This window comes from Epinephelus fuscoguttatus, linkage group LG20, assembly GCF_011397635.1.
Source record: "Epinephelus fuscoguttatus linkage group LG20, E.fuscoguttatus.final_Chr_v1".
Taxonomy (NCBI): domain Eukaryota; kingdom Metazoa; phylum Chordata; class Actinopteri; order Perciformes; family Serranidae; genus Epinephelus; species Epinephelus fuscoguttatus.
The window spans coordinates 5,087,334-5,113,420 of record NC_064771.1 but is presented as its reverse complement, the minus strand read 5'-3'; the positions used below and the strand labels follow the sequence as shown (position 1 = coordinate 5,113,420).

The 26,087-nt window shown below is 40.3% G+C and overlaps 1 protein-coding gene across 1 annotated transcript in view; it reads right to left on the bottom strand.

Annotated features, from left to right (window-relative positions):
- ryr2a (ryanodine receptor 2a (cardiac)) overlaps nt 1-21,740 on the bottom strand; it is a 254,922-nt gene extending 233,182 nt beyond the window's left edge. The window contains exon 1 of the mRNA XM_049562736.1: nt 21,432-21,740. Within this exon, the coding sequence (XP_049418693.1) occupies nt 21,432-21,479 (48 nt within the window). The 5' untranslated portion in view covers nt 21,480-21,740. The remainder of the gene's footprint in view (nt 1-21,431) is intronic.
- Between the last annotated feature and the right edge of the window lie 4,347 nt (nt 21,741-26,087).

The following is a 26,087-nucleotide window of genomic DNA, read 5'->3' as shown; positions in this document are numbered from 1 at the left end:
GCACATTATGACCCTCTGTAAAAGTTTCTGTGTGGTACCTGTGTTGTACATGAGCTAACGTTAGCGGCTAAGGAAGGACTGAGAGACTGCCCGGTATGTGTGTGTCTCTGAGTGTCTGAGGAGCGTCAGTACGTTAGCTTGTTAGCCGTAACGTTAGCCTTGCTGTTTGTCATGTTAACGTTATCATCGGCAGCCCTGAATAGCTTGTAAAGCTTTAGCATAGTTAGTTAACACATTTGTTATCGGCCCATGTGTTTACTGCTACAGAAAATTAATAAATCTTTGGTTTATTTGCACAACGTCGCCTCTCTGCCGTCTTTTATCACGCTTGCTAACGCTAAGTTAACTTTACCTGCAGATCTGTATGAGGCACAAACAGGCGACAGTTAGCAGTGTGCTGATGCCTAGTGGTATTTTTTAATCTTTTCTGTGAAACTGATGTGCATTTAATAAACATGCGTACATTATTAGCGTTATATTTTTAGGGGAAAATGCGAGTGAGAAAAATGCACCGTAGACCCATGCCTTCAGTGGACGCGCTCCCACCATTGTTTGCTGCTCTGTCTTCATTCAGTGTCCGGCTGTCTCGCGTGATCTCTCGCCATGACCACAGGTGCTAAATGGTGATCTCGCTAAATGCTGATATCTGGGTTGATAGTACTGCTGCTGCAGTCTGCTACCGGCTGTACAACACGTCCACGGAGGAAAATAGTTATAGTAAAAGATCGATTTTTTTAATTAATGAATTGATATTGTGCCATTTAAAGGAAAATTGATTCGAATCGATTAAATCTTTTTTTAAACCCAGCTCTAATTTGTACATTTGTTACATTGCTATGCATTGAAACTTTGCTGCGGTTAACGTGGTTAGGTTTGGGCACATAAAAACACCTGGTTATGGTTAGCAGAGGATTATGACTTGGCTTGAAATACCTGTTTTGGGTGGCACAGTCTCAGCTGGAAATGCAGAAATGTCTCAGTAAAAAGCAACCGCTTTTTGTGCCATTTTCCCTGTAGGAAAAACAGCAATGGGGTTTCTAAAAATCACCCAGGTTTGGTGGCTAAAAAGCTGCTAGAAACATAGTGATGACTTGCTGAAATACGTACAACCAGTTATGCTGATGTTGGTCTGCAGTGGTCTGTAGCTTGGCAGGCCATCCACCATCCCCTCTATCTTATGATTAAAAAAAAAAAAAAAATCAGCTCATATACTCAACATATATATAGAAGAGTTCCCCATTAGGCCTGTAACAACAGTGCAGGCACACAGGCAGTTCTGTAATGCACAATGTGACAGTCATCTGACAGTACCTGAGGTGGAAAACATCCAAAAATAGCTAAAGAAGTTATTTTCTGCTTTTCAAAGGCAAAAATTAATCAGATCTTGTGTTCATTCACTGCCTTATCAAGAGCCTTCACTTTCAGAGGGAAGAACGGACAGCTCACATCAAACAAATACTGTATAGTCTCAGTTTTAACCACACACACAACACAACATACACTATCATTGAAATGTCAGACAGCAAGAAAACGGCAATAAGTGTAAATTGAGATAGAAAAAAATGGTTGGAAAAAACAAACAGCCTCTACGGAATTGTGATTGCCATTTTCCCACATTTTTTTAATGTTAAAGATTACTAACAAATTAATTGATTAATCAGGAAAACAATCTGCTGATTCATTGATGATAAAAATTTAGTTGTAGCCCTAAAATAAACCATGGAAAATGGTGGAAGATTTTAAGGTGTTAAAAAAGATTCTTCTCAGATAAGATCAGTCTATTCCCCTCATGGTGTGACTGGGGGGAAAAAAAGGTTGAAAAACCCTTGTACAGCCCCAGTAGCCTAATAATCAGACCAAAACTCTCCCTATATTATATTAGACTCATTTCAGCTGCATGGATAAATAAATGAACATCCAACAAAACATTTTCCATACAGCATGTGAATGAAGAGGACAAAGAGGAAAGTTCCATCTTAGTGTCCTCTCAGTCAATGCTTGTGCAAGTCAGATAAAATGGAGAAATGACCTTGTAAGACTTCCAGAGAGAGAGGCTGCGGTTGTGAAGCATACTGCAAATATGTTGTTTGTGTCATTGACAAAATCCTTTTATTGGCTGAATTTATTTATTATTTGGTGTGAGATTTGTACAGGGAGCATGAGAGTGTAAGAGAGCAGGCGTCTCTTATATTCACAGCAGGTAAAGACTTAACTATCTGCATTGCTTTTTTTGACTGTTTTTTGGCAAATGATTCGAAGCAATCCAAATCCAGCAAAGTTGAAAATGATTAACTTTCAACGATTGATATTAACGGTTAGCCGTTAAATTGGTTAACTGCCAAGAACATTTCTGACTAGTTACACTGCACACCCCCGGATCTGGTGGGAGCCAGCTAGCTGCATTAAGATGCAGAAACATGAAACCCGCTGCTCATCCTCCAGTCTCTGCTGGTTAGCTAGCATTGTCCACTCTGCACTGCGCACCAGCCAGATTGGGTGGGACGTAGCAGTTCATTCAGTGATCACCACTAGCAATACCATCCCCACTCAACAGCAACGCTGTGGAAACGTGCTCACCCTCACCCCGTCTCCCCACCTGGTCACCCTGGTGAGTGAGCAGCTCAATTTTGAGCCGCAACCCCCCTTTAGCATCTTATCACTGTTAGCTAGGTTAGCACAATTAGCAGTGTCAGCACAGATGGTGGTGCTGACATAGTTAACAATGCTGAAGGGGTTTTGTGGCTCAAAATGAAGTCACTTACTCACTAGGACTTCCTGAGGGGAATCAAAACTGCCATCCCTACTTTCAACCCCTCCCCTTTCTTTTCTGGTCAGCTCTATATTGCCTGGAATCCCTGGGCCCCCATGAATGCTGCTCAACCTTTCAGCCAATTTTTCCAGTGGCCACTCTCGGTATTGCAGCCAAAAAATTCCCTGTGGCCCAAAAAGCATTTTCCCCATAGGCCACCATTATAAAAGAGATGTCTGTAAAACTGTTGACACTGTTGTACATCTCAAATTGTAAATAAGGTCACTCACTTATGACTGTTTCTAATATGAATTTTTCATCCATGGTGGTTTTATATTTGTTAAACTTTCCTGGAGCCAAGAAAAGTGATTTAAAAGTTTGTGATGTCATCACGATATTAAGTCTATGAGCTGAGGGGGAACTCTGGGGTGGCACCAGCGGGGGGAAACATCACTGTGCATATTCTGTGGGCTGCATACCATGGAAGTAAACCTGGACGCTAGGAACTTTTTTTGGCATATGCGCCAGGCGAGCAACTCGAAAGAATCTCATGTCATTTTGACATTCAGTATCTAGGTATTATCATAGATCTTTAAGAATACCATAATGCCTTGCTAATCAATGTGCTTGTGTCCCATGGAAAATGAATGGTATTGTGTGGTTAGACGGAACACGAAGTGTGTTTTGGAGGTTACCCAATTGCACATAAAGTCAATGGGAAGTCTGTCTTTGTCTCTAGTCTCTTAGTAATTGTGCTGTCATGTCTGACTAAAGACTGATGACCTCTGTCTAAATGACAAATAATCATCACTCCAACAGTCAACCTGCCTCCAATGCTCTGTATTCCATGTCTGAAAAGTGCTCAAGCCCACTGGAGAGTAGTGAGTTGACTGATTGACATTTCTTTTACTCTTATGGTATGATCGACCTTAAAGCCATAAGGATGGTGCACCGCGCCCTGTCAGCCCTGATCACATACTGTGTGTGGGTGGGTTCTAGCAGATCTGAAATACAGGCAGAGTGTTTGGTTGATTGATAGTAAGGGAATGGTGTGGCTCAGAGAGAGGACATAACATTTATGAAACTAGGAGGGAAGTCATTAAACTTTCATATTGAGTAAAGGGCTCATCAGTTTCTTTGTGTGCGTGCGTGTGTGTGCAGTGCACTGACAGCTGATGGAGGACCATTGCTTTTTCTCCCCCTAATGCAACGCCCCCTCACCCCACCCTGCACCACACAGGACGATTTCTACACTGACTCCATCAGACGTCCCTGTATATATCTGGGCAAGTACAGGAAGTAAACAGTTACCATTACTGCAGTGGCATCTCCCTACAATAGGCGCACATTTGAATGCAAGCTGTCCTACAAAGTGTACAATTTTCTACTTATACAAACTTTAACTTAGGACAGAAACTAATTGTGAAACAAGTACCGTCAGCGAAGTTGACTAGGGGTTGTGGTGGTCAAGCAAAATGAATTAACTCAATCAACTAACTGTGGTGTTATTATTAAATTTAACATTAGTCGCCCTAACTAGGGCAATGACCACAAAGTAAACATCATTCAGGTAGCATCACAAACAGAACACAATGTAGTCAACTGGCTAACCAACTGGTGACTCTCAGCCAAACACATCATGGTTGCTCTTGTAGTGACAACAGCTATTGAAAATCCAAACAGAACATCTAGGTGTCCAAGTAAAAACCTAATATTTTACTTGAATCAATTTAAATACATACCCATCCAGGATATAATGCCAACCATTTATCACAGTTACTAAGGGCCATCACAGATGCCCACCTAAAAAGAAATCCCTGTCAGTTTAAGTGTATGCCGTTAGGTAGAATATTTTCACTTCTTTACCTTTATATCAGACAGTGATCTTTAACAGGAAAATGGAGCCAATTTCTTCAAAAACAGACTCCACTGAGGACTGTGCTCATGTGTGCGTGCTCGCGCGCGAGACCAGCAAAAGCACGTGAACACACATGAAGGCGGTGCCCATGTCTCACGGTCTTGCGCAAGCGCACACGTCAGCTCAGTGTACAGAGAGGCAGTTAGAACTACAGGCTACAGTGAGGCTAAAAACAGAGTTTAAATAGCATTTTTCCAAACAACTTTTTATGTCGGGGCTTCAGGACACTTGGATCACTACGGAAGAGCAGTATGGAGATATTTTGTGGTTTCAATTATGTGTTCTTGGACATTTTAATCTGGGTCGCCGTCAGCCATTAGGTGTGCAGTTGTGCTGCTACCCACTCCTCCTCGGATCTCCGCAAGTGATGTGAGGACTCTAAAACTTCACCAGAGCCTCCCTCGGCATGTGGGTGAGTAGATAATGGCTGAATTTTCATTTTTGGGTGCACTACCCCTTTAAGGTCTGCCCAGTTAGCATGAGCTCATAGCAGTGGCTAATATCCAACACAGAATCCAAACAAACTCCCAACAAACTCACACTGACACCAATATTTAAAAGAATATTTTAACAATCGCAGAGGACTGCTTTGTTTAAAAAGCTTAATTACATCACTAACGTCATTGTCATGTATGAAAACACCCAAAATGGACACCGTAAGCGGACAACTTGATGACTACAAGCGAATCATTTATATAACATTTGTTTAGGAATGATTCTTTCCCCAGCTTTTTGATACATGTAAGCAGTTGATCACTGTAATGTGATCCCTGTAAGTAGTTTGCCCTGTAGTATAAAAATTAGACAACACTATACTATCACTGATGTATAAACAATACCTACCACAAAAGCCATACATTTCCATTTTCAGACATAAACTTGTATTCATAAAAACAGAATGGCCTACATGTTTTTCTAGAGTGAGCCCAGTAAGCTATGGTGGAGTAAAAATGTGGAACAAATTGGGTATCACACCAGATCTAATTCAATTTGAATTCCTTTCATTTACATTAGAAGCAGCATTTGATTGCTTCGGCGGTGCGCAATAGTGCAGCGGCTGGAGCTCTCTTGTGCACCATGGGGAGTTTGCAGTTTCATTGCTTGCTCATATAATGACAAATAATATAGTTCTTCTTGATTTCTATGGGTTCATGCTCTTTTCAGTTTAAGCTTTATTTTGAAGCACTTTGTGAAGTCTGTTTCAATATGAGTGCTATAAAACTAAATCATTGATTACTTTTTATGACGATGACATCACTGCCAGTGGTGGTGCACAGGTATATGTGATGAATTATTAATACAGGAGCTATATAAAGCCACAGCTGTGTGTGATGGTAGAGGAAAACCTTATTCTCCATCTTTTCATTGACAGGTCTAAACGCTGGTGGAGCAGTCACATGTACTGATATACAAAAGGGGATAAGGGTGCATCTATGTCTATCTGTGGCAGTGTAGAAGGAAAATGAAGCTTGGGCATGTACTGTATGTGCTGGGATTTAGAAAAACAGAAGCTTACACTGACAGAATTTCAACTTCTTCATAGAATATATTTCACCACAGTGCAACTCCAGAAAATGTTTCCCTACGCATCAAATCTTTGTTAAACTGAGGCACTAATATTTATCTGTTTGAGTGCCGTGACTTTATCAAACACTTCTATAGAATCAGAAAAAAATATTTTATTCATATAGCCAAATATTACAAATTCACCTCAAAGGACTTTACAACTAGCAAACCTTTGTCCTGACACACCAAGCCATCGGCTGGCTGTGGCCTTTGTTTTTTACGGTGTGTCCTGCACTGTTGGCGCTAGTATGCCTTGTCCGCCGATTTATAGCTGATTCATAGACGGTGGAATCAGTCGGTGTGAGAAGGCACTCTGATTGGCAGTTAAGCTCAGAGCATGAGAAGAGAAATGGAAGAGAACAAAGCAACAAACCACTAAAAATTAAAATGGCGTGAGATTGAATCAAACTTGTTATATTAGGTAAGAATATGTTTTTGTCATTAACCTTATTAGCAGAAACAGTTTGTAATTGTTTGCGTAAATCTTCACTAGCCCACAATGTGTATCATTTGTTCTTTCAACATTGGGTTATGTTGTTAATGTGCTAACCTGCTAAATAGCGTCTTGAATCCATTCTGTCATTCCTTCTGGTTTCCCTTTTTGAATGATAAAAGTAAGACTACTGCCCCCTGCTAATGTGGAGAGTTATTTCCTCTCACGATGCGCAGAACCTGAAGTGAAGTGATGCAACAGGCGGCCTTTATAGCCACTAGTTCTTTGATGTTGGTTTAGTGTGTCTTGGCCTTAAAGCCCAAATTACAGATAGACTGTAGACATACACTCTCTAAATAATAAAATATTGAAACAGTTTGAATTGACAGCAAATATGCACCTACAATTTTGCTGAAAAAAAGTATTACATTCCTTTCATTTGACTAAAATGAGTGTTTTATTACCATGGTCCACTTCACATATGTTGTCAGTCTTAACATGGATTGCACATTTAGCTGCCATTAGGCCACTGGAGAAGCTTGTCCAAGTTCTAGAGGATTTGAGAACTACAATGGATGCCTCCAAAGTCTCTTATTTGATATTTCCTTGCTCCTCGCTTGAACCAGAAGTCATTCTAGTCGTCATCTTGAAGGCCATCTCAAAGCTCGTCTTTCTGCTCTGTGGAGTGGACACCCCTGGATCGAGGACACACAGAACCACCGGAAGTTTTTTATGAGCCAATACAGTGTAGATGATATGCCCCGTAATTGAATATGTTATTGATTAGACGCTGCAGCTGATCGGACTGATCTGGTACATCTCAACATCACTAGAGTTTCATACCGAAGTGAAGAAAAATATCAGGTTCAACTTGAGTATATCACTTCCAAGTTCCAGATTGACCATCTAATTAAACATCTATGTAAATGGTAGGTCTGAATGACAAAAGGAGAACAAACAACTGTCTTCATTTATTAGAAATATCTTCTTTTCATTCATTTTCATGAATTGACCCTTTGCTAAGTCCCGCCCCCAGACGCGGACTGGCCAATCATAACGTAGCAGTGGGCCGGCTCAGACCAGGGTCCGACAACAACACACCCGTGCTCCATTGACTGTAATGCAATTGTTTCCGATTTCCTTCATTTTCGAGCTGGTTTTGTGGATTTGGAGCTAAATGTTGTGCCTGGGGCACGTTGTGTATTAATGATACTCGTTACCTGGAGAGGTTGGAAGGAGATTTACATTTCTTCCCTGTTTCAAAACCAAAGTCAAACCCTGAAAAGAGTAGGGTTAACTAGCTAGCTACTGAAGATATAGCCCACTGAATGTATACACATGCTGCTTTTGCTTGTTAATGATTATAACAGGGAAAAAAAGACCGACCGCAGCTGATATTCAACCAGCTGCATGTAATCACATTGTGTGCAGATGAACGTTGTTTGACTTCCCCCGGAGATCCCTGCTTGTCCGGCGGCAGAGGTCTCGGTGCTGGCAGCGGCACGGGGGCAAAGCCAAACACTGTTCATATGCTCACACTGCAATGCTGCACAGCTGGTTTAATATCAGTGAAGTTTCCCTTTATATTCATTGTCTTATGTGGTGATCAGCAGTGATGTGGTGGTTCCCTTTTACTCTGTGATCTGTAGCCTATAGTTCAGCTTTAGCTTCTAACTATCTTTGTCTTTTTAACCTGTTGTTGCTGCTGAGTTAGTTTGACATCCTGAATATAGGCTATCCTTCAAACACAGACTGTAGACCCCTCTGTCTGTTTCTCTCTGGAATCACTGTTTCAGTTTCCCAAAAATATGATAATATTTCTTCAGGGAGTGCAGTTAGTTACAGTGTGGGCTCCACGCTTACTCCGACAGCTTGTCGGACCATCACAAAGGGACGGGGCTTAGCAAAGGGTCAATTGAAAATCAGAATATCAATATGCAGATGCAAATAATCAATGAATAACTAATATAACGGCATTCTGTACCTCGGAGCAGGACACAGTACACTGTATAAATACAGCCTACAGTTTAAGATTCATGTGCAGGTGTTGTTAAACAGGAAACAGGCTACCGAGAGGAAACACTGTTGGTCTGGCCCTACCTGTGTGCCTTTTTAGTATTAGTAAATTGCACATGTGACACAATCTGCATTAAAAGTCTCTGCAGCTGTTAAAGCCGACTGACAGCGGATCCAGCTGTGATCAGCTGCCGCCATAATCAGAAGCAGATATCGCTTCACGTTGCGCTTCAGAGAAAAGGATGTCTAATTTCTCAAAAAACATAATCCCTTATTTCCTCTCTCCTTAAATTGTTTCCTTGCATCTCTATGCATTTCTGGTGGAAGGGACTTCAACTGACTGGTATCAGCACAAATACAAACAGTGTTAAATGATACTGAGCCAGAATAGCCACCACATTTTTATGTTTTACATTCTCCTCGGCTCAGTATGTACTGCTTTATTAATACATCAAACAACAGTTGTTTTCATACTGGGTCAGCAGTGTATGATAATAAAAACTTGTTTTGCTCCACAGGCCGGTCAGCATGTCCTTACATGGGGAACTAAGCTCCCTTGATGAATTTAGGACAGTGCTGAAGTGGCAGAATGGGTACAGTAAGTTTTATACTAACACAAACAACTCTGCATGGCTGCTCCTAACCACAGCCTGAACCCTCCAAGCCATTCCTCCCTCTCATGCACTGCTCCAACCTATTCTAAAACCAGCAAGTATCACACTGACGGTGGTTACAGACACTTGTGAAATTAGTGAGAGCCTTCAACCCTAGCCTGATTCCTCAAAGTCATGTCAACAAAAAAACCTAGTTTTCTCACCAGCTTATGGAACATTAAAATACCTGAATACATTTTCCTAGGTGAGAGCTTGCAGATGACAAAGACCCAGGAAAGTGGGAAGTTTCCCTGTGCAGCAGGATGAAAGCATCTGCAGTTATAAAGCTTTCCTCAAGAGAAAAAGAAGATGGCATCTGTAAGGCACCTGACACATTTCAAAAGCCCGAACACTGTTTGCCTGCAGACAGCCTGTCACTCAAAGCAGCCCGCCCTTAATTATGCATAATTTTAAGCCTCAATAAAATGCAGAGACCAAAACTATTTTTTTTGTACCAGTCTGTAAACATGTTTATTTCTTCTTTAAAGTTGGGCATTTTAACATGGGGGTCTATAGGGATTGACTGGCTTCTGGAGCCAGCCTAAAGTTGTCATTAGAGCAACTGCAGTTTCTCAGTTTCTCTAACCTCGACAAAGTACTAGGTGTTTGTTTAAGCAAATAATTCCCTTACCTAACCCCAGCCAAGTCGTTTCTGTTGCCAGACCTAACCATAGTGGTGACTGATCAGAAAACAATATATGTTATAGCAGGGATGTCAACTGTTTTGGAGGACACTTAACACTTAGGTTCTCCTGAGAAGGGCATCACATCAGAAAATATGGTTCTTGACTGAAAGGGTATCACAACCTTATTTTGTTATTTAGTTGGAATGACTTTGACTTTATGCAACTGAATTAAAAATCCAACTGAAAATCAACACATCTGTATTATTTATCTTGTTATGAAGTGAAAATATGAACAGGGATGCACAATATTGGATTTTTTGCCATTATCTGATATGCCGATCTGTAACAAGTCATTTGACCAATAACGGATACTGATATTGGTATATCCACTGTTTTCCCCACCTAATTTTAGTGATCATCAAGTCTCTTCTGTATTGTAATTAACATCATATTATACATGCATACTCTTATCGTGATGACCCACCTGCAGATGGGAACATGAATACTAATGTCTTACCGATATTATCAGCTAGGGATTCGCGATAATACTGGTATGTCACTGGTATGTCACTGGTCTTGGCCAATACTGGCTTTAAAATTAACTATTTGAGTCAGACAACGTGCTTTTTTCCTATTTTGCACAATGAATGAAGATTACATACATTGAAAAGTATTCTATATTTTGCCCCTTCAGTCTTGCCTCAGCTAAACTCTGAGCATTGTAAGGTCACGCTTTTATGTGGCATTGTAGAGTGCATGGCCTAACAATATATTTTGTTGTTTAATTTGGAGGACTTATTGGAAAAATATCCTGATTTTGGTTAACTGTATTTTGTCATGTGAAATTGTGATTCCTGCTGCAAAATGTTACAATTAGATATTGTAAAAATAAATAATCATATGAATTAGGGTTGATACACTATAATCATGGCCAAAAGAGTTCCGGATAATGATATTATTGTGATATCTATTAAAAATTTGAAATTAATAATAATGATAATAATGTTATCAGTCTAATTCATCTTGAACTTTGTTTATTGTGCATTTTGTCACTTTGTTTTGGCAAGTACATTTCACTAAAAATGCGAGTGCATAGAGATGGAAAGAGAGCCGGTAAAGAACAATTACACATAATAGATAGTGAAAGGGCAACCAGGTGTTGGAGGAGGGAGATGAAGTGAGAGCTGAAAGAGACAGAAATTATTCAAGAGGCACTGGAGTATTTACATAATATTACCATATGTGTAGTATTAACATAATATCATAATATTTTATTTTTAATTATTACGGTTAGCGTCAATACACCCTTTATATGAACACATTCAAACACAATACATAAACATTAAATTGTGAAATACTCCAATAAATTGTTGACATTCAGATTATAAATAAATGTTATTTAATGATTTTTTTTAATAGTCAGTGTATTTCAGGTCATTTGTATTTGAGGCCTAAAGGGACTGAGTGTTTGATACTCATTAGACAGATAATAGGTGGAGTGTCCCTTTAATTGACCTGCAGTGGCTCTCCATTGGAAATCTCTGCTCAGTCCATTTGTGCAGTCTGCAAACACAGACATTTCTCTGTAACAGAGATTAAATGAACACAAAAACACGGCTGCTGCCATGCTGTTTGCTTTGTGCTGAGACATCAGCAGTCACCAGTAACCATGTATTGATCTGCATTCAAAGTGCACTTAGCAGGGAGTGCTGCAGGATTAGAGGGAGGGAGGGGGGGCGGGATGAAAGGTAGGGATGGAACAGAAGGAGAGGAGAGGAGGCAGAAAGGGGGAAGAACTCTACAGAGAAGGGGGAGGCAAAAAGCCAGTGTGTAAATTTACTATTGTTATTAGAGCATTTTAAATATAAAATGCACGTTTCTCTCTAAAAAGAGATAGAAGCAGCAGAGCTTTACATTATTGGCAGAAGCAAATGGTTGCTGACAGACAGATATTGGTAAAGCCAGTGGTGATGTAGAGAGAAGGCCGGGCTAATTTAAATTTTTTTTAGCTGCATTAGGTTGCTCACGTACCATATTCACTACTGATAATCAAGAACCTTTATCACAGTTTAACAGTATTGATTGTCTGTTTTCATTTAGATCCACCTGGGCAAAACATATTTAGTGTAGAGTGTACGGTCTAAGCCAAAGGGTCCCGCTATCCAATATCTAAAATATATGCATCTCCTGTTTTTTAATTCTTCAATTAACCCTATTTTGTTACTTAAATGACCCCATTACCTCATAAACATTTAAAAAAAAAAACATTAACTGAAAATTTCATTATACATTGTGTGCATCATGCAGGCAGCTGAAGACCCAGCAGGACTGCCTGCAATGCATTTTCATCATTAACATGCAGCCTCAATGGATGACTGTCTATAACTTTGAATCTAGTGTGGTCTTTGTACAGTTCACCCTGTTGCCTTTTTATGTGAAGAGAATCCGTGGATATACAGTATACAGGGGACAAAGTTGGAAAGCATTGGTGTTGCCATATGACAAACCAGATATGGTCTCTTGTCAAGGAAAAATGCCCAGCATTTACTTGTAAATGTGAGGACTGGCAGCTTTCTCCACTTTACATCATTGTAATGGAATCACTTTGGGTTTAGCACTGTTGAACGGGCAAAAATATACACTGAGGACATAACTCTGAGCTCTGGTAAAATACAATGGGCTTTTTTTTTGGCTATTTTCTCACATCTAATAGACATAAAGAAGTTTTTCACAAAACTGGGTTGTCTATGCAGTAGAAAGATGTAAATACTTTTAAAAATCGGTGCTACATGGCCGCAGAAAACAGAGAAAAAGCACTGTAGAATTTGATTTTGCTCAAGAGGTAGAAAACCTACAGCTATCAGAATATACTGCACCGCACTGAACCAATAAACACGCCTACTGGTGGGCAATGTGAGTTGGTTTTGGCCAGATTGTCCGAAAACAATGTGGCAACAAGCTGGTAACAAACGATCTCTTATTTATATATTATTACATATTACAACTATTAGAGTTGAACTGTCAGCAAAAATATGTTTCTGAAAACATTTTTAGGTGAGAAATAGCCAACACAGATCAGCATTTGATGAGCACTCTCTCTCTCTCTCTCTCAATCCACCTCTATACTCTTTGTGTCCTGTGTCTTACAAAAATGAGGAAGTACAATCTGTAGTTCGAGCAACAGCCCGAGAGTAGGGGTGGGCGATATGGCCCTAAAATTATAATGTGATATTTTAGGGTATTTTTGCAATAATGATATTCTTGATGATATGACAAATTAGTAAAAAAAAAAATGTATCAATCTAAGAACACAGAATTGCAACAGAATAAGTGATACAGTTTTATAGTTTGCCTTCAAATATTCAGTAAAAACTAAAAAAAAAAAACTCTTTGTAGACAACAACAGTAACTCAAAGTGAGATTCAGATTCTGTATACAAACAAACAAAATAAAATCTACCACCAATAACACATTTAAATAGTTCCCAAATACAAAAAATGTACCCTGGGATCTATGTATATAAATCAACAGGTGATTTCTTTGTCTTTTACCAAAATCCTAAATGACTGAGTTTTCTTTTTTCCACCTGGACCTTTATGCTCTGCCATTTCTCCTCTAATCATCATGCTGTAACCTGTGACAGGCTGTTTTGCTTCGATAACTATAACACATTCACATAAGTGTAGTTTTTTTTGTCAAGCCCCAAGCGCCATGTAGGTTTACATTACCAGAGGTTTATGACAAAATTCACTTAATATTTAACAATAACAATAATAATAATAATAATGATAATAATACAAAGTGAGAGCAGCCGAGTGGTAAGACATGACTTGTACTGATGGAAATAAGGCTTTGGAAATTAAAAGACAGGTTATTATACCCATCTTAAAATGTTTTTTTTATCTAGCCTTTATTTGTGTTTGTTACGTGCTACAGCAAGTGCAGCGATGTACTACAACCCCAGAAATTGGGACTTTAGGGGAGTTAATGTGCAGTCAGACTGATATTGACAGACCTATCAGGAGCCATTTTCAGGACAGCATTGAAGCTAAAGTTTTACAGCTACAGTATATATCAATGGCAGAGCTGATGACAGGTAGCCAGCATCAAAGCAACTCAAAAATACAAAGCTACCAGTGCACAGGTTACTGGTATAAACACAGACTATAGAAATGGACTGCTAATTAACAGGAAAACAACTGATGCATATGGAAGTACCTTTTAAAAGTCAGTGTCTTGGTAACAGCTGTCCTGTCTAGATTCCCGCAGCCTTCCATGTCATCACCATATGACACTGATGATGAATGAGTTTTCTGGTTTTGTTGCTCTTCATCGGAATCTATTTTGCCTCAGATAATAGTTTTCCTGTCTGTGCTGTGTCACTGGATTGTTCAGTGAGTGTTGCTATGCTGCTGCCTTTTGCTCTTGTCTCTGCCAATACCATTTGACTCTGATGAAGATGCAGTGCACGTCCAAACGTTAGTCACTTGCGCCTAATGAAGTATTAAATGAAACAGAGTGCTCCGGTGCCTTTGCCTGGGTTCAGTGCTATGAAGAGGCACTCATTTCCTCCCTGTCCTCCAGCGTTAAAATGTTCTGAGGTGGATATATCCATCATTTTACCTGACTTACTATCAGTGCCACTCTTTCAAAACCACACTGTATTGACAGCTTGAATACTGCAGCAGTACATTACATACTGACAAGATGTAATAAAGTGACAGCGGACATGTACTCTGTGGAAACTATGCATAGCCAATACTGCAATCAGGACCAGTAAATCCCCAACAGCACACACAATCACACGATGATGCACAGATGAATTATACACATTATTATAATCTCATCTTATCTGGACAAATGAGGGCACAAGACTGTGGTGGTGTGGGGATAGTGTGACTATTTAAGTATGACAGTCCTAAACTGGGATAGGCTACATAAAGTGAAGTCATTTTCAACGTGGACCCTATTTTTCCATGTTTTTGTACTCGGGTGACTAATGGAGACAACAATTTTTGAAACTGGTCCAGTATTGAGAGAGACCACTCCAGCTGCAGTAAACTGGCTGCAGTGTAATTTATATGGGCTTATTAAAAGTGTCTGACCGCCTGCATTTCTCCAAGGCCAAACTGAACAGAATATTCCCCTGTGTCTGCTACATGTGGCGAGTATAAATCAGCTGTGGGGACCTTAGGTCACCTTTCTGGTCTTGTCCTAAACTCAAAAAATTCTGGGCAGACATTTTTCAATTGTATAGCAAAATTTATAGTAAACACTCAGTCCCTGGCTGTCCTACTGTAATACAGAGTTGTATTATAATAGAGTATTGTAATATTCTTCTACTCTTTCCCCTGCATTGTTTGGTATAGTCATAGCAAAAGGGTTACTCTGCGAGAATGGAAATCAGCTTCCCCTCCTTGCTTTACAAAATGGCTAAATGACATGGTTTCTTGTCTACATCTTAAGGAAATATTGTATACTCTACCTCCCTCATCATGTTTTCTAATATCTGGTGATCATTTCTAAAAAATATCAAAAGGGTGAAGAGTCAAGCTGACTAACCACATAGGACTGTATTAGGGCTGTCAAAATTGCTCAAAAATGACATTTGAATATTCCTTCTAAAAATAACTCATAGGTTCGAACCATTCGAATTTTTTTTTCGCATTATATGTCCACAAGAGGGCAAACTAATACAAGGAAACATACTTGTATATGTATTAATACAAGGAAACATAACTAGCCTACTTGTAGGTATTTTTAGTTCAACATAAATGTCTTTGAAAACATTTACATACCTACACATTAAAACACATAAAACAATTATCTATAACATTACGTTAAATTACAACCGTGGACCTCTCGCTCCCCCCCCCCCCGACCCATCAGGCCACACCGCTCGCGGAAGCGCTGCGAATAGCCTCGAAGCGCCTCGAAGCGAAGCCAGTTTCCTTTTGGCGCCCATGTTAACCGATTGTGTCATCCACACCGGCTGCGCTGCACCGCGCAGCTCCGTGGCCGGCCCTGGTCTATTTTCTGCGCGAGCGAATGTGTCAAGCCGGGTGACGGAGACAACAGCTGGGAGCAGAACCGCTTGTCGACCAGCATGGAGAAATGCGCGTCTGATGTTAACGGAAATGCTCCGGCTCTTGCGCTGCGCCTCGCAGCACCTCCGCGGGCGGTGTGGCCTTATGCAGTGCGTTCGGTGCAATTCGAATTTAAATTCGAATTTAGAATATTCGTTGACAGCCCTAGACTGTATACAGTGTTCTGATTCACCAGGACACTAGGTCTCTGTTGGACCTTCCCTTACCACCCATGGTCCTTATCCCATGGATACCACAACCTTCTGTGGACTACCTGCTACCTGTCCTATATCTATTATATCTGAGTTTTTGTTTTGTTAAAATGCAAAAAAAAAAAAAAAAAAAAAAACACCTCAGAAATAAAATCTCTAACAAAAATTGGCAACATTACGGAAACAGACCCTACTGAGAAATTAAACGTTTTCCTACCTTTTGCTTGTCAATTTGTTACAGTGACCAAGTCTCACTCAAGGTGTAGTGTTTTCTGAAACTAACAAACAGACTGGATCAGCGAGAGAGACATTTAATTTCTCTTTAGAATCCTCTGTGTAATGCTGTCAGGCACCTAAAATAAGAATCTGAACCCGTTAGTGGCAAAAACAACCACTTTTAATAGATGTAAATTGAAGGTGCACAATTGTCCATAGAGATTACATTGTAGCCTGTTTTGCTGCTGCTGCTGCTGCTGCTGCTGCTGCTGCCTTGGCATCAACTAATGGGGATCCAAATAAACAAATAAAATAAGATACAGCATTCACACTATTGTTCTTCCAGTCTTTATTATTCTGACTCCTGACTTCTTCCGTACATTTTTTCTGTCTACTACTCCTTTTGCATACTTTAAGCTATACAAACCATTGCAGTTCAGCTCCAACTCTGCCAGTTTTACAACTTGTTTCCAGGTTTTTCAGCAGTGCAGTACAACACATTTGTGCTTTAAGATAGCTGTATTTTCAGGAATGCTTTGTAATTTTCTGCAGGAAATGCTTTTTTTGTGTTAAACCTGCAGCAATAAAATTGGGAAATACTACACACTCACTAAGGTTAGCTATCTAAGCTAAGCTTTTAGTAGTCTCTTGTCCATGAGTAGATGCACTCTTCCCTCTGCGCAGCAATATGGTTGGCAGGTGTAGTTCAGTAGAAAGAAAATAGTTCCTACATGAAACAACTCACAACAAGGTTTGTGGATTATCTTGAGTAATCGGGTCATGATTTCTGGAAAGAGACACTGCTGTCCAGTTTTCAAATGTAATCCATCTTGTTCCATTACATTGGACAGAAGGCAGACATCTCTATGGCCAATATCTCCAACACTCAGCGACTCACATCAAAACAATCTACACTGATATATAGCAATACAGGTAAGAGAACATATGAATTTTTGATTTCCGCATGGATTGCCCCCTCAAAGACTGCAGTACCATTATGTTAGGCTTTATTATTTTTCAGCAACACAAAATGAAGATTAACTAACATGCAAAAACTAAAAACACACTTATCTAAATCAAGTACTAACTTAAACTGCTACTGAAAAAAATAATTTTGAAGATGTGGCTTGATATTGAACATACAGCTAAATTAGCCTCTTTTTTTTATTTCTTTTTGGCAACTACAATGTCTACATGGTTAAAAAATATACAGCTCACCAGATGTCTTACTGGAGATTTAGCCACAGACTGTACCATGTGATCCCTGACTAATAATTATCAACCTTATGGAGACTTTTAATGTCACCTAATTTGGATTTATTGATCATACTACCTTGTTAAAGTGTGTTCTAAAGACATATCTATTTAGCTCAATTTTATGCACTATTGCATGCTTTTGTACCATGTTTTTGCTTTGGTCTACAACACATACTCACTGCTTGGTCTAATGATTGCTTTCTTAATGTGACCCTGAAATAATACTACAAATTTTCAACAAACATTAAGGTCCTAAAACTGAGACACCATGTCTACCATTCATCAGTTTTGAATCAAACAAAATTAACTGGCCCCTTCAGTCAGTATGTACAGGAATTAGGCATGATAACATTCTTTGCCAAGAGAGCAGCACATCATACTGCAAAGCATGGCTCCGAGGCTCAAACATGCTGAGATGGTGACTGGTGGCCTGTTGGGAGCCACTCTGTATAGTAACCACAAACCTCCACTGCAGTGCTTCTGTCCTCACTTCAAAGTCATGGATAAAAATCCGGAAATCAGCTCAAAGGATGCCTTTTTGAATACACTGGTTTCCAAATCTATCAATTTTCTGCTGATTATCAGGGCCCTGGAGGCAGGGGAATAATTATCCTTTTCCTCAGCTACATCAGCGGCTCTTCCTGGGGGAATACCACAATGCTCCAAGGCTAGGCTAGATATTTAAACCCTCCAGTATGATCTGGGTGTACCCCTCCCTGTTGGATATACCCAGAGGGAGGCGTCTGAGAGGCATCCTGATGAAACCAAACTACATCAATAAAAGCAAAAGGAGTTCGAGTTCTGAGATCCTCCTGAATGTCTGAGCACAGACAGCCTGTGAAGGAAACTCATATGGGCTGCTTGTATCAAAGATCTCCTTACTTCAGTCACTACCACAGCTGATGAACACAGGGGAGATGGGGAGCTTTGGTTTCAGGCTCAGCTGCCCTACAACAGTCAAGTCTCTCATGCCTTCATATATTCAATTGTGAAATTTACCATTTCTACTGAGAACATGGTATTTTGACATGACAAGTTTCCATGCGAGTAGCTGGAAATGTTTAGAATTGGGTCTAGCTTTGAAAGTGTCTTAAAATGCCAAATGCAAAGTAATTAAATTGCAATTATTTGGACAGATTTTTTAAAAAAGATGATTTTGCATTTTATTTTCACTGACAATGGTATAAAAATGATTATGTTATTTTTGCTAGGGTCAGTACCATAAATGAAACATGTTCCTTTGTGCCTGGGATATGATTTGTAGGCTGGGACATCACTATAGCACTACAAAAGCTTTATTTAAAATGGTGTTTTATGATAGATTTTACCTTTGTCCAAAAACTGTAGCTCCTGCAATCCAGATATTGCAATTGTGTTTTCAACAATATTTCATTTAAAAATTCTAATCACAAATATCACAGGGGGTTGACGTGTAGCAAAGGGCCGTGAACTGGAAACGAACCTGTGGCCGCTGTGGCAAGGACACAGCATTGGGTCTGTGCTTGGGTCTATGGGGTGCGTGCATTACTAGTTGAGCTAGCTTGACTCATCTTGACAACATGAAATTAAAAGACAGATAAATGAAATTTGATAAAATATTTGTAGCAAGTAAGACCTCAGAAATTCATATTTAAGATAACATTTAAGGCGTATGTTGATAAAATTGAATTTAAGACATTTTAAGACTTTTTATGGACCTGCAGACACACTGTTGAAGCAGCATTTATATATTTTATATTTATTTAGCTTTTGGGGGGCAGCACTTAACAGGATTTATGTACACTTTGTGGCAGCAAATAATAACTTACACATCCAACAGACATGGAGTAGTATCAACATTCATTAGTGTTTGTGTCAACCTGATGAATGTAAGTCCAATATCCACTCTCTTCTGTGTGAGCAAGTGACAAAACGTGTAGCCCAGCATGTGACGTGGGGTGGCAGCGGCGGCTGGTCAGTCCTTCAGCGATTCTCTCATCACCGTCCCCATCATCTGACGGTTAATGGCCCCTTGTTTGTGAGGACAAGGAAGGCACGCAATTCCTTGTCCCCCAGTTGCTCATCTTTACAGTGTCTGTCAGGTTTGCGTTTCCCTCTTGCAACTATTGCGTGAAATTTTATTGTGGAAAGTAAACAACACAGTGTGTGAAGCAGTGATACGGCACCATGTCAGTAGGATAAATAATAAGAGTGTTACTGACTTGGTTCACTTTGCTTCAAGGCACAGAGCTTTCATGTTTACATCCAAGTATCATTTGTGCTTCACTGCAAATCGAGTATGCCATTGGCTGCCTCCCTGAGTTAGTTAGCTAGCACAACCCTTAGCAAAGCTGTTAAGGGCAAATACTCGCTAAATGCTCAAAAAAACGCGATGCGAAAATTCTTATCATGTTCAGCGTGAACACAACATATAGCGTCTTTCACCATTCATTGTCTATGGAGCAGCTCCAGACTTTATACCTGATGACATCACAAATTTTAGTTTTGGCACTCTACTTTTGATTTGGGAGAGAATTGTTCAAGTTTACTAGTATTTCTAGACTGTCTCTGATTAATGGAATGACAGGTATGACTCTGAAAATGGGCGTAGTTCCCCTTTAAGTTGGGCATAAAATCAAAACAATGGGCTGAAAGACACTTGAAAAGCTCTGTAGAGCTGAGAGAAACTGTAGGTGATAATTCTCTGTGTGTACATTACAGCGCGTTTTAGATAAATATGACACAAAAATGTTTGAATGTATGTATATAGGTGCATCTTAAAATGCACTCTGCCTAAACAGCCTAATAAAGTATCCATAGCGCAACCTTATTCCAACATTTCCTTCCAGTGGAGTACTTTAATCTCGCTTCAAGGATTTTCTAGCATCAAGCCATGGCATCTTAATAGCATTGCAGTAACCTTCCTTCTGCTGTCATGATACTGATGCTGGAAACTGCACTGGCAACAATGGAATCTCAGCTTGGCGGAAAAAAAGGGTTAATTAGGCTTTCATTTTTAATTGCGCGTTATTATACCTACATAGTAATATAAATATTAGGACTGTGTAGAGTTATATGCCTGCCCCCTTCCTCTATAAAAAAAAAAAAAAAGAAAAGAAAAGAAAAAAATCCTCAGGTGCAGTGAATTCACGTGATTATTCACGTTCCTCGCATGTCCAATACAAGCTTTTCCTTCATGATGTGGCAAACATGAAATGACCACACGCGGAGGCACACACAATCCTGTGGCATTGCTTCAGTGTGGAAGCTAATTGAAGTGAAGTGAAACAGATGCAGCAGACTTCATGCTGCCAGTCTGCACCGCACTGCGCCCCGCTTCCACCCAACACACAACACCAGCGACTACACACAGTCTGCATGCTGCTCAACTCCTCTCTGTGAGACAATGACAGCAACTACAACAAACAGCTTCGTCCATCTCTCCTCTCCTCCCGTCTGTCCTTCTGTCAGTCATCATGTTTTCACACCTCTCCCAGCCTTTAAGTCCTCTGTCAGCATGATGCGGACTCCCTGACCAATGACTAGTATCTCGAGGAGCTGTCATCCTTAATGCGGTAAACTCCCTGCCCACACACACACACACACACACACACACACACACACACACACACACACAGAGGCGAGCAGAAAGACGCAGTAACACCCAGCACAGCGCCGGTCCGGCACTCGGCTTCAGAGCATCAGAAAAAAAGGACTTACAGTTCGCAGGAACTGGATTTCATCCTCGCCTTCTCCTCCTTCAGCCATGGTTAGCGTTCACACGGAGATGCTCGTGCTGTATCTGCTTGTGGACTACAGGCTGGGTGTGCGTGTGTGGCGGTGTATGCGTGTTTGAGACGGAGAAAGCCAACGCACAGTGGAACTCGTCTCTCATTGGACGGCGCGCGCTCACCGAGGGAGGAGCAGCACAGGTGTAAGCGAGTGTGTGCGCGCGAGCAGTTTGCCTCCTCTCTCGGCCGTTAGCTATGGAAGCTCATTCCCGCCATGAACGTTCACAAGTGAATTCATAGCAAGTCAGGAGTCCAGTGCCTTAATGTTCCCCACCTAGACACACTATCAAAATTGTGTCCGGGTACTTCTGTTTTTTTAATTTAAAGGGATAGTTCAGATTTTTTCAAGTGGGGTTGTATGAGGTACTTATCCACAGATAATATTAACCATAGATCACCTACAGTAGATGTCGGTCAACAAGCCCCCAGTTTGAAGAGGTAGGCTGAAGTCTGACATGGAAGCTAAGCAATGTACTCATGTGAATGGGGGCCAGCAACAAAACAACCTAACCTAAATATCCAACCTAAGAAAAGTCTCACCTAAAAGATTTCAGTATCAGTTTAAGTGTACACAACATTGAGAGTATTTTCACAGCTTTCCCTTATGGATTTCCAACTGGAAAATCAAGCATTATATCACTACCTCCAAAGCCAGTCTTATTGTGTGACTTTGACACAAAAACATAAACAAACTAACTGATCAAGGCAGCATTAGACCAGTGAGTGATGTTCAGTGAGCTAAAATTGCTGTTTTTGTCAATGGAGCTTGGTGGCTTTTTGGAGAGCATAAATTGGGAACTGAGGTTGTTAAAGGCTTCTTTGCCAGAACAGGCTGTCTGACAGAAAGGTAAGGCGCTGAAAACACTCTGAATATAGCAAACACTTTAGCTGATATTGATTTTTTTAGATGTGACTTTTATAGGTTGCAAAATGCATTTTGTTGTTGATCCCCAGCCTCAGCAGCACTTTGCTTAGCTTCTGTGTTGGACTCCAGCCTGCTTCTCCAAGCTGGGAGCCTGCCTATGTAATAGGCTATACTGTCTATTCATCAAGACCGCATGACGTCACAGTGTTTTCACGCTGCCATATTTGTGTCCGCTCACAGCAGTCAGGTCACAGGTCACAGCGTTGTCACGTTACCAAAACAAGTAGAGTAGGAGGAAAATCAGCGAGAGACCGAAAATGTATGTTATTTGAAGGATGCCAGGAATATGTTGTTCTGTTGGCTGTGATACCAGTCAACAAAGAAACCCCGGACTGCAGTTTTATTCCATCCCAAAGGATGTAGACCAGCAGAATAAATGGTTGGCTGCATTAAGAAGAGACCACTGGCAGCCAACAGCAACGTTAACTCCAGGTTGTGCAGTCAACACTTCGTGTCCGGTAAGTCCTCAACTCTATCTAATTTTTATTTTAGTCTTTGAAAACCCCTTACAAAAAACGCAAAACATGATTAACTTCAGATGCCATATGATTAACGGACAGCCTGACACTACATTACCTAACGTGATGTTAGCTACCTCAATGGAGATTCACATTGTCTTATGCTAACGTTATCTGATTACAGTACACTCAAAAGCTTGTGGTTTGAGCTGATGTCAGTCACTAATTAACTATTATTCATACCTACTCTTGTCGTCGTGTGGGTCCTTAAATATAATACACACTCACCGGCCACTTCATTAGGTAACACTTGTGCGGTCTAATGCAATCCAATCCAATGGTTATGCCATAAATGCTATTTTTACGAAGCTTATACATTTTGGGTTTTTGTTGACATTGTTAAAAAGGTGATAATTATACATTATGTGTATTATAGAGGTCATAGTGGATGGTGCTGGTGTACTGGAGTGCATATTGTGCGTGTTCTCATAATTTTGCCCAATCCATTAACATATATTGAGGGGGACAAAATATTAGGAACACTTTAATATATTACACTCCAGTATGCCAGCACCACCCAGTACAACCTTAATAATAAACATAAAGTTTAATTATCACCTTTCTGACAATGTCAACAAAAACTGAAAATGTAAAAAGCTTCATAAAGTAGAATGTATGACAGAGCTGTTGGATTAGATTGCACGGGTGGACCTAATGAAGTGGCCAGTGGACGGATGGACGGACACACACACACACACACACACACACACACACACACACACACACACAGTGTGTTGCAGAGGTTAGCGGACAAAATACTGTTGAGGGTACTAAATATGGGTCGCAACCAATAATGGAAATTTTCAACAAATATCGTTGTCTCTCCGTCTCATTTAAGTGTGAGGTGTGTACTGCCATAGCGAAACTTAGGGGTACGGTCAAATCGGACACAAATATGGCGGCGGTCTCGTTGACGTGACGTCACTGGTACCCATGAATAGATAAATACCCCATACAACCCCACTTCAAAAAATCAGAACGATCCCTTCGACTGTTACTTTTATTTCACAACAAAAGTCTAAATGCCAAAATGTTATCTTCCTCTTGGTTCCTAAAATATCTCAAATCCCAGAAAAAAATCCAAAAAAGACAAGAACATGACATCAGTGGTGGCTGTAGTAGAGGAAAAGTTTATAATTAGTAATACCAATAATTATAGTTAACTAAATACTTTGAAGAATTTTAATTAGGTATTTATAGAAAAAGAATATCTCATAATTTCTATACATAATTAGCAAAGTTATATACTCCAGCTTCCTCCATCAGTCCAAAGACATGCAGGTTTGGTTAACTAATGACTCTAAATTGCCCATAGGTGTGAATGTGAGCATGAACGGTTGTCTCTCTCTCTGTGGCCCTGTTTAGACCAGGTATTAACATGCATCTTGGCTGGTCTGATCTCAAGTGGACAGCACCAAATACAAGTGATCTGATCTTTAAAGCCACTTGCCAAGGTGGTCTGGGATGCATTTATCCATATATCTAGCGTAAATGCTAATGCATCCTGATGTGTCCTTGATTACTACTACATCATCAGTGCAGGACATGGTGGTTGTTTTAGTGACAGCGCTAAAGCTCTATAGCTTACCCATTTTATGTGGAGTTGGACAAAGTGTTGTGTGACCATCCATTGTTTTGCCCAACAGGAGGAGATGTGTTGACTTTTGCTGATAGCAATAATTCCAGATGTACAGACACAACTGCTATCGTGACTAGCAATCATGATACAGAGCAGCTGGCAAAAGTGTGGATCTGATAACTATGCATGGGCCTGGGACGAAATCTGAGCACAAGAAGTCAGCTGGAGACACATGAGAGACACAGGTGTGAATGGGGATATGTCTCAGCTGTCCACCTGGGTTCGGATCTCCCAAAATGCATGTTAATACCTGGTATTTACAGGGTCTATGTGTCAGCTTTGTGATAGTCTGGCGACCTGTCCAGGGTGTACCCTACCTCTCACCCAGTGTCTGCTGGGACAGGCCCCAGCCCCCCTGTGACCTCGTACCAGGAAGTGGTTACAGATAATGAATGAATTAAAGTTATATACACATTAGTTTATAAAGATAATAAAAACATTTTAAAGTGATTCTCTCAAACCTGAGTATTGCATCTCCATAAAGCTGAGGGAGGAGCAACCCAACCAGTAGAAAAAAATGGATGTTACATTTGTATGTTGTAATGTGTCAGATACATTAGAACTTTACATTTCCTCATGTTTCAACAATTTAAGTGTGTTAGCAGGTTAGGTTTTGGCACAAAACCCACTTGGCTATGGTTAGGAAAACATCATGTTTGGGCTTAAAAAAGTGTTTAGGGCACAATCCCGGTGGGAAACGGTGATGTCTTGGTAAAATAACACAACCGCTTTTTTTGGCACTATCCCGAGAGGAAACACGGTAATGTCTCAGTAAAAAATAACTGCTTTTTGTGGCACTATCCCTGGTTATACAACAGTAATGAGTCGCTAAAAAACACTCACGTTTGGTGGCTTAAAAGCCGCAGGAGACACTTGTCACTTGTTATAAAATGTTTCAACAATGCAAGTGTTAGCAGGTTAGGTTTAGGCACAAAACCCTCTTTGTTATGGTTAGGAAAAGATCATGTTAAGTTGTAAAAAACAACAGTTTTGGGGCACAAAGCTGTCAGGAAACATCGATGTCTCCATAAAAAAACAACTGCTTTTTGTGGCAATATCCCTGGTGTAAAAACAGCAACAGGTCGCTAAAAAATGACCATGTTTGGTGGCTAAAAATCCACTGGGAACACAGCGTGACTTGTTAGAAAATGACCAGTTTTGTTGTTTGTTGGTCTCACACAGTGGTCTGCAGCTCAGCAATTGTTTTGCCCAGGTGTCAAGCCATCCAGCATCCTCTCCTCCCCCTGATGACAAAGTCAGCTCATATTCTATGTCACTTTAAAAACACTGATATGATGCATATTAATTGTGCAAATGTAACATATGTGTTTTGCAGAAACATACAATGCCAACATTTTCTCCTGGCAAATGGGCTGTGACATAAAAACAGAAGGTAAAAGTGCTTACTGTTGCTTTATATGGGTCAACCTCCAAATTTGCAGTGTCCCACACTCCCCATAATACAACCAATAGCTTTTTAAGGCCCCTTCTGTCAGATAAATG